This window comes from Episyrphus balteatus, chromosome 1 (assembly GCF_945859705.1).
Source record: "Episyrphus balteatus chromosome 1, idEpiBalt1.1, whole genome shotgun sequence".
NCBI lineage: Eukaryota > Metazoa > Arthropoda > Insecta > Diptera > Syrphidae > Episyrphus > Episyrphus balteatus.
Window position 1 is genome coordinate 74,957,606 of NC_079134.1, and position 9,339 is coordinate 74,966,944.

The following is a 9,339-nucleotide window of genomic DNA, read 5'->3' on the forward strand; positions in this document are numbered from 1 at the left end:
TTTGTTGCTCCGAGGTTAACTCGTGCATGGGAGGTTTAGGTTTACTTAACTTTTCTTCGACAGAATCTTTGCTGCCGGGAGGACAGAATAACTCGCTGATAAAGGCTGATACGCTCGGAAGGTTTTGGGTTGATATTTTCAGAATCGACTTTTTCATTATCACCTGATAGGCCGAAGACTTCACTAATGATATGTGGAGCGATTTGAAATTTGGACCAAAAGTCCACTCCAAGATAAAGGGGTTGAAATAAATCGGGCACTAAGTAAAGGTCGAGGGGTTTTAATAATTTATCATATTCTACGGGTACGGATACGCGTCTTACAATTCTCTGACCTTTACCGTCGGCTGTTTTAATTTCCAAATTTAAAGTTATGATGGGGATTTTAAGGGATTCCACGAATTCTAAACAACCTTTTCCTAGACAAGAGATTGAAGCACCGCTGTCTAGTAAACCAGCCATTCCTCGTCCTTTAATTAAGACTTTGGCGTATGGCCTAATATCTTTAGGGGCACTTTCTAGAGTGGTTTCTTCTAGTAGAGTTTGGAAAGCCGATCTTTTTGTTGTTCTTAGTCGTGTTTTTAGTAATTTCAATGGAATGTCAGGTTGTGTTATTTCTTCCAAGTTAAAGATACGATTTCGAATCTTTTTATAATTAATTAGTCGTTCTTCGAATGACTTTTTATATAAAGGTATAAATTTATCTTCAGGTTTATTTAAAGTTTTAATTTCAGATTGAATTTCAGGTTTTATTTCCAGTTTTATTTCAGGTTGCCCGGAAGTGTCTTTAATAACTTCTTTAGGCTCACGAATCAAAATAGTTTTGGGTTCTAGTAGATTATCACTTCTATCAATTATAACTGACAAATCAGTATCTAGAAGTTTAGGGTGACGTTCATTTTCAGTCTCTGGGGATTTAGAGACTGAAGGGTTATCTCGACATACAGTGGGAGTGTTTGTCGCGATGTCTTTTATTTTTACTCTGGGATTGTTTGGGTTTGGGTCGAACGTGACTCCCCAGGTGGCATCACGTTCGATTTGAAGTTTCCCTTCGGGTTACAATTTGGGCAATCACGAACCGTATAATTTTCCGTTCCACAATGATAGCAGTATAATGGCTTTCTGATCTTAGAAGGGCAATTAGTAGCAAGGTGTCCCAGCGTTTTACAATTGTAGCACTGCAAGTGGCTTTTGTCTTGACCAGCCTGTCCAGATGGACGATTATAAGTAAAGGCGTCAATGTTTTCAACATTGGGCTCGAAAAAATTTTCCTCACTATACGACCCATTTGGCCAATGTATTTCGTGTACATTTCTCACGAAGTTAGTACGATGTTGTGGGGCATAACGTTCTTGTAGCATTTTTTCAGTTCGTCGACATTCGTCTCTAAAACGTTCTAAAGAGAGTATACTCATCGGGTAAACGAATGCCATGAGGCGAGCATTTATGTTGTTTCTTAAAATCGGAATTAGTTCGGAGTCTTTCATTGGTTCGCGTAATTGTCTTTTCAGGTGTAATAAGGACGTATAAAATTCGTCAAACGGTTCTTGGGGTGAATGTTTTCGATCCATGATCGTTTTTTAAATTTCGAGGTCACTTTCGTATCTTCGAAATTGTTTTAGTAGGGCATTTTTGAGAGTCAGCCAATCGACACGGCGATGTTCTCGTAGGTATTCGAAATACCAATCGGAAGCAGTACCTATTAATAGATGATGAAAATTACGGAGTACTTCTTCCCAAGGGCAGTTATACTTTTCTTGTAAAATTTCGACACGTGAGACAAATTCTCTTATGGGCATTCCTTTGGTCGTGTCGTCGAAACGAATACTCCACAACTTCTCAAAGCGACGTGCGTATGGCCGGTCATATGAAAATCCGAAATCTTGTCTGTAATTATTTGGCGGGTATCTCTCATCGCAATAGGGTTGACTGAGATCAACTGGGTCATGGCCGTAACGAACGGATTCTACCCGTTGTGGGTCAAGTCTATTTGGGTCAGTTCGATTATTTTGGGAGTTATAATGATCCCTGTAAATAGGATCGGGTTGTGAAAAATGCACTCGGGGAATGTCTCGAAAATATGGATCATCCCGTTCGTATTCGTACGGATTACGATTTCGATAGTATGTTTCGTTTCTATTTCGTTCTGAAAAATCTGGTAGATTTTTTTGAATGTGGTTAGGTCTATTCAGGTCATTTGGAGCATCATGAGAACGAGAGCTTGTGGAAAAATAGTTAGATGGGTTTGAAATGTTTGCAAACGACACTGGTTGGTAGGAAGTACTTGGTAATTTTTTCTTTTCAATTGGAGGGTTTATCGGAGGTAGCAAAGTTTTCATGCTTTGTTCAACGTTCTGTTGGATTAGCCCAGGCAAGTCTTTAAAGAGAGATTTTCTTAGATCTTCCAAGCTCGCATCAACAACACTCTTGATATGATTATGAAGACGACTAGAGGAGGGATGTTGTGTCTGTGATGGGGAAGTTTCTAGTACCTCATTATGACTTATATCATTTCTCCTATCATTGTGGTTAATGGCGTGAGCACCATTATCAAAATATTCGACATAATTGTTTATTTGTGGTAACGAAGCTGGACGATTGTCAATAAAACTTTGGTTCAAGGCGGCTGCACCATTCATTGGAGCAGTTGCAAAGCGTGACATTATAGGACTCGAAGTATTTATGGTAGTGACTGTGGCAAGGGTTGTTGAACTGGTTGTGGCTGTGGTAAACAGTCCACTTCGGGATGTGGCAAGGGTTGTAGTGACGTTCACCGTAACTGGTTGATTTCGAATTTGAAAAATGCTCCCATTGTGAAATAAATCAAAATTGGGTGTATGAATCATGTTCATTCCGGATTGATTCAGATTCTGAGGAGGCGAATGTCTGACTGGATTGAAACCAGTTTGAACCGTGGATAAAGACAAGTTATCCGATGGCCCGCGACTACGAGTTGAAATGGCATTTCGATTGGCGTCGAAAGCTGAGTGCCTACTGGTTTTGGGGAGAGCCCCATTGCTCGATTTTCTGTTGGCACCGGTCATGGTATTGTTTTTGTTTATTTTTTTTTTTTTTTTTATAATTCTTGTTGTGCAAAAATAAGATTTTCTCAAATAAGAAAAATGTGAATAATTATAATTATTATAATTATTATAGTAACTATGCAATTTGAATTTCACGAAGAAAAAAAAAAATTACATGTATATAGGTTTAGGTTGTTTCAGGTTTTTGGACTTGTAATTAGGACAGATAATTCGAATTGGGTAATTTCAGATTAAATCGGTAGATATTATTTTAATTTGTTTAGGTTGTATTTTCATAAAAGATCGGGCGATTTCGAAAAGGCGAAGTAAAGGTAGGATATATAATTAGAGCGTTGCATAACACGAAAGGAGAAAATTTGTTTATTTTTTTTTTTTTTTTTGACGTACTGTTAGATAGCTTCCGATAGTAAAAAGTTTTTTTTTTTCGTCTAATACTTTATCGACTCTCTATTCATCTGCAAAGTCTAGTGCAACAGTTTCCACTATACAGCAGAATGGACTCCTAGAAGATTGCGACAGATTTTTGGTATTGATAAGGCAAGAGAAATATGCTCGAAAAACATTTTTTTTTATATATATATATTTTTTTTTTTGAAAATGAGAAGAAAATAAAATTTTAATTATGTAACCTTGCAAACAACGGCCAGTGTGTTTGCAATTGCAACTTTTTCAAAGAAGAGATGTTCAAATATGGCTACTAAAGTAATCAAACTCAAGCATGTCTCGAAAAAATTAAGGACCAACTTTTAGTGTTGCACTTTTTTGGTTCTACAACCTAGGGTCGAACTCCTAAAAATTTAGTCATTAAAAAAAATTATTATGAAATATGCTGAGGATAAGTTGCGAAAAGGGGGCTTAAGCTGTTTCCAACTCGACAGCCCCACGTTGGGCGCCATTTTTATTTGTGGCAGCGGACTAGGTATTAATGAAAAAATTTTGGCACGAGCCAAAATTTTATATCCCAGCGGACGGTGTCGGCATGCTGGCGTTACGCGCGGCTATGGCTCGTCGGAGGGGAGGATCTTTTCCGCTGTCTGTTAGTCCACAAATATTAAAAAAAATCATGCCGATCTGAGGAACTAGAAAAAATGAGGAACAGGCGTAGTTAAACGCGATGATTCTCTTTTCAAAAAAAAATAAAATGTTTTTGTTGATGTTTTGACGGAAGCTGACCTAAAAAAAAAGAAGTATAATCAGCGGAGCTGATTGTAGAAAAAGAAAAGGGGAAAACACACACAAGAAGTATTGGGGTCGGATGTTCATGACCCCTGGCTGTACCCACCCAACCACTGACAACTGTCAGGGCTCCATGGTCGTCAAAATTTGACGACCCCGAAAGTTATTTAATACACGCTGGCTATTTACATATCCTTATTTGTTTTTTTTTTGCTTGCCTCTTCATCGCCCATTAGTTTTTGAATTATCTCATCATCTCAGATACATAAGAAAAAGTTCAATTTTTTTGAGCCGAATTCATAAATTATTTATTTTTTTTTATTTAAAAATCAAAATTTAACTTAAAAACAAGGCAATCCATAGAATTTTTAACATTTGGTTTTGAAAAATAAATTTCGAATCCCAGTAATAGAAAAAAGAAGTAATAAATGCGTTAGATTCGCAAAACTTAGTTTGAGTAAAATTACTTGAGTTTTAAAAGTGAACAAGATCATACTTTAAACTAATAAGCGAAAATCCGAGATAAAAAAAAAAGATCAAATTATTACACTGAGTATTCAATCAATTAAATTGAGATAACGAGGTTCGAGTTCGCAATGAAAACTCTTCTTTTTTTTCTATTTTCTTTAAGACTAATTTCGGTAACACGTAAGTATTTTTGGTAAGTACCAATTCTGATTTTTTTTTTTTTTATATAATGAAAGATACGAACGTACCAGCCAAATACAATGTGTATATAATATATGTAAATAATTTACTTACAGCTTCTCTTTCTCCAGGTGATGATCCGTGCGCACGAAGATCCCTGTTGGCTTGATTAGGAAATAATTTTGTTAATGTATATTTTATGTAGTGCTGGTATTTTCTTTTTTTTTTTTTTGTTCTTTTTTTGTTTTAGGTGTTTTTTTTTTTTTTTTTTTGTTTAGCTATTGAACTTTTTTTTTTCGGTGTGCAAATTTTAATTAATAAAAAAAAAACGCGATCGGATTTTCACCTTTACAGACAATTTTTTCAAAGATTTAACACTCGGCAAGAAGAAAAAAAAAACTTTAATTAATTGATGACGACTGATGCGATGATATTGACGGCTGGATGTTGATCCTAACAGATGGTGGTGTTGTGGAACGAGAACTACGATTCGAGCCCAACGACATGCACAACTGATCGTTGGCTGCCACGTGCTGAGGTGCTGAACTGGGCGGAGGATTAATTCAGGCCCAACGAACAGCACCTTGGGACGGAAAATACTGAAATTTCTCCCAGTTATCCTGTGGCACGGTTTCAACAATGTTCAATACAAGGTACTCTTTTTTTTTTATACGCGCACCACTCAGGTTCGGCGGAGCTCACGCGATTATCCTTTTGGACGTTTGGAGGGCCAGAGCGGATGACTTTACGTCGCGCTGACCTGAGGGTGCCGATAAAGGAGACGGCCGAATGTTCCGATAAAGGAGACGGCCTGAATATTCTGGTCAACATCAAACAAATCAGGCCCAGAGCGTAGTGCAGCGCACTTATTTCAATAAATCTGTGGAGAAAGTACTCACTTTAACAACACGAATATACCCGAGAGAAAAATGTTTAGTTTTTCTCAAATACTCTACGTACCTTGTATTAATTATAAAGCTTCTTTACTCCTCGCCACAATTAAAGAATAAAATCTTTAACTAAATCTTTAACTTTAAACCAGAGATTTGGTTAAATTTTCTTGGCTGATGATGGAGTAGAATTTAATTTCGGACTTGGCTGTCTGCCGAGTCTGACCGGTGGAATTGAAAAGAACGCATTTTGGATTTGCCTCGCTGAGTTTCGTTAGAAATTAAATTCGCGGTTTCGTATACTCAACGAAAGAGTGACGTGGCCACGTTCAATATTTAGGCATTGCCAGAACTTATTATTTTGGTGATGGTATGGAATTCCATGCACAAGGTTCACACTAGTGTGTATTGTACTCAGGAGTTAGACGATCCGCTACAATGGTTAGCGGAGTCCCATTTATTGTGGGAGGAATAATATTTGGGATATTTCTTTTTCTTGTAAATAATACTAGTTCCGTTTTGAGTGGGTTTACATTGAGACCGTGGCCCAGTTTTTAAGGGCTGTTTGAAGAGGATCTCGCAGGGTTGGAACAAATTTTCCTGAGGCCATGATGATAATGTCGCCGGCATAAGCCACAACTTTTACACCGTTTTGGCTAAGCTTGGTTAAGATCTGGGTAACAACCAGGAGCCAGAGTAAGGGTGACAGGACTCCTCCTTGTGGAGTGTCTCTACAAGTTCTTACCTTCAGCTTGCTGCTACTCATTTCTGCGTTTACAAGTCTAGTTTGAAGCATCGAATCAATCCAGTTTGACAGATTTGAATCGACACCACTGGAGTTAAGGGCTTGCCGTATGGCTGCGTTTTCAACATTGTTGAAGGCCCCTCAATATCTAGGAATGCTCCCAGAGTGAATTCCTTGTAGTGGATTGATTGCTCAATCGTACCTACCACTTCGGGTAATGCTGTCTCAACAGATTTTCCCTTCATGTATGCATGTTGGGCCTGTGAGAGAACATTGTCGTCGAGTTTAAAGCGAATATGTGTTTCAATTAGTTTTTCTAATAGTCGCAGAGGCGACCGTCGAGTTACTTAGCTCATAAGGTTAGAGGTTAAAATTAGTTTCAAATGAAAGATTAGTTGATACTGAAAATAAAAAACAGGATTGCCACTTATAAAATGGGAACTTCCATGTGGCAACCCTATTTTAAAGGAAAAATTGTCTAATAACTAATAAATGCATATCTTTGTTGTTTGGTCGGATAAAACCATTTTTGGAATGCCAAATGAAAGTAAAAAAAAAAAAATAATAAAATAATATAAAGAACGTAACCTTACAAATGTGGCAACCCCATTTAAATGAAAACAACACTGACAAAATCTTCTTCGAACAAAACAGTATAATTTTGTATGCACTAGAAAGCTGAGCTATAAACCATCTTTTAGATTATACTTTTTTCTATCTAAAAAATTTCGGGTGCCACCTCGCAAATGCAGACAAGGACTCGGAAACCCTACTCAAAAGCTAAAAAAAAACACTAAAATCACTTGTTTTTTAAGCCAAAATGTATATATGTATATGTATTATTGTTTATTATGTTGGAGCTACTCTTCTCAGGAGTTGTGAACTTGTCACAGCCCGGGAAATGAGTGCACATAAGTTATTCGATAGTTTCAGAGCTAGATTTTGTCCAGGTTTCATCTGGGCATTTTAAGAATCCCGGAGGGGTGTGGACCTTTGACATAACTTTTCTAAGCCTAGCTGCATCATTTGTGGACTCGATGTCCTTGCAGAATTGCCGCCAGGCCGCTCTTTTGGCATAGGTGGTTCGGTTTTTATATGCATTTTTGCTGATTTTGCAGAGATCCCAGCTGGGTTGTTGCTGTTTTTAGCTCTGTTGTAGAGCCTCCTAGAATTTTGCTTTAAAACGGAAAGCTCGTTTGATCACAATACGGGGTTGAGCTTTATTTAGCTTTGGGTAAGGGGCAAGAGCTTTCGTACACATTGATTATGTCTGATGTAAGATCATTTACAAGTTTTTCTATGACTGAGCTGTTTAACAAAGGTTGACTTACATATTGGCCCAACGATGAGGCCTTAATTTTATTATTATAGGCTTCCCAATTAGTTTTTCTAGGATTTCTTAGAGGTTTTGGACTTACAGCATCATTCCTTATTTGGAATGTTAACATTCTATGGTCTGAGAATGTAACATTACTGGACACTTTCCAGTTACTTATCTCAATAGAGTTAGAGTTCCTGGATAGTGTCACATCAAGTACTTCTATTTTTTGTAATGAAGGTAGGTTCATTAATTCTATTGTGTATCACCATATTGTTTTTAATAATAAATTCAAAAAGTGACTCACCTCTTGTGTGATGGTGGGCGTTAGCATCACAGCCTGCCAGAAAATCCAAACCTTTCTTACCGACTTCTGCTACCAACTCCGTAAACGCTATTGATGGTGGAGGGCCCGGTGCATCACCTGGCATGTAGAGGTAGACGGATGTTATGATCAGAACTGAGCCCCTTCTCTTTCACATTTGACCGTCGTCATATCTGCGCTACAATGAGGGGATAGAAGGAAAAGATTTAAGATTTTTTTCGCTACTATACATGTACGATGGTTACCTTCAGTAGGCCCTTTTTTACTATAAATAGTGAAATCTTTGGATTTTATTACCGCTATTCATCCACGGCTCTTGTAATAGGGCAATGCCGATGCTATTGTTTGACAGAAATGAGGTTAGGGTGGCAGCTTACAACTTGCTGTGTTGCAGATTGAGTTGCAACACTTTCATAGTTTTGTTTTGAATTATTGTTTGTTGTTTAATTATTGTTTGTTGGCTGCCGTTACCGCATTTATGCCAAATCTTAGAAGGAAGTCTAGTGATGGTAGCATAGCCATGGTTTCATGGTTGAACATAATTATTGCTTCCCGACCTGTTTTCGTAGGTGCCTCCATTTGCATGACCTTCCAATCTGCAATGGGGAGGCTTGGGTTTTGTGCTCTTAGGTACCTTTCAAGGGTGTTCTCGTCGATATTGGGGCCCGGTATGTTAATACGGACTTTGGGTCTGGTGGGAAGGTCATCTTTAAGAGCAACACTAAGCGTTACTCCTTCCAAAAACCCCTCCATGCAGCCTACTTTATCTTTGAGCCAGTTCAGAGTGGGTTCACCGCAACAGGCAAGAACCTTAAAGCCCTTGATTGTCGATAATGGCCCGAAGGATGGAACAAAACCTGTGGAGGCAAGTATCTCTTCGTTAACGAATTCGAGAAGTTTAACCTCCACTTGAGACCACTGTTCATTGGTTAGTTTTCCTTCTAGGCTCCCTGCATTTATAACTGCCATCTGAATGTTCTCTGGCGTTTGTGCACTGTCTGCAGACTTATATTTCTTGGGGGCAGATGTTTTTGGGGACGACGTGTCGCTTTGCCTGCCTCTCTTTTGGCGACTGCTGTCGCCAGCATCGAGTGTTTGGGACCGTTAACTGGTACTACGCTGATGAACTTTTTTGTTATCATTTCTTACTTTTGTGTCGGTTGGAGCTACGTTGTTTGGATCAGACTTCGCAAA

The 9,339-nt window shown here is 38.2% G+C and overlaps 1 protein-coding gene across 1 annotated transcript; it reads right to left on the bottom strand.

The window, feature by feature from the left end:
- Positions 1–8,592: 8,592 nt before the first annotated feature.
- LOC129906786 (uncharacterized) lies at positions 8,593–9,114 on the bottom strand. The gene has a single exon (XM_055982714.1). The coding sequence runs from the start codon at positions 9,112–9,114 to the stop codon at positions 8,593–8,595; it is 522 nt and encodes a 173-aa protein (XP_055838689.1).
- Positions 9,115–9,339: the final 225 nt, after the last annotated feature.

Bases quoted from the DNA above. Each gene is read 5' to 3' on its own strand.
- LOC129906786 (XM_055982714.1), bottom strand. From the start codon at position 9,114: ATGGCAGTTATAAATGCAGGGAGCCTAGAAGGAAAACTAACCAATGAA.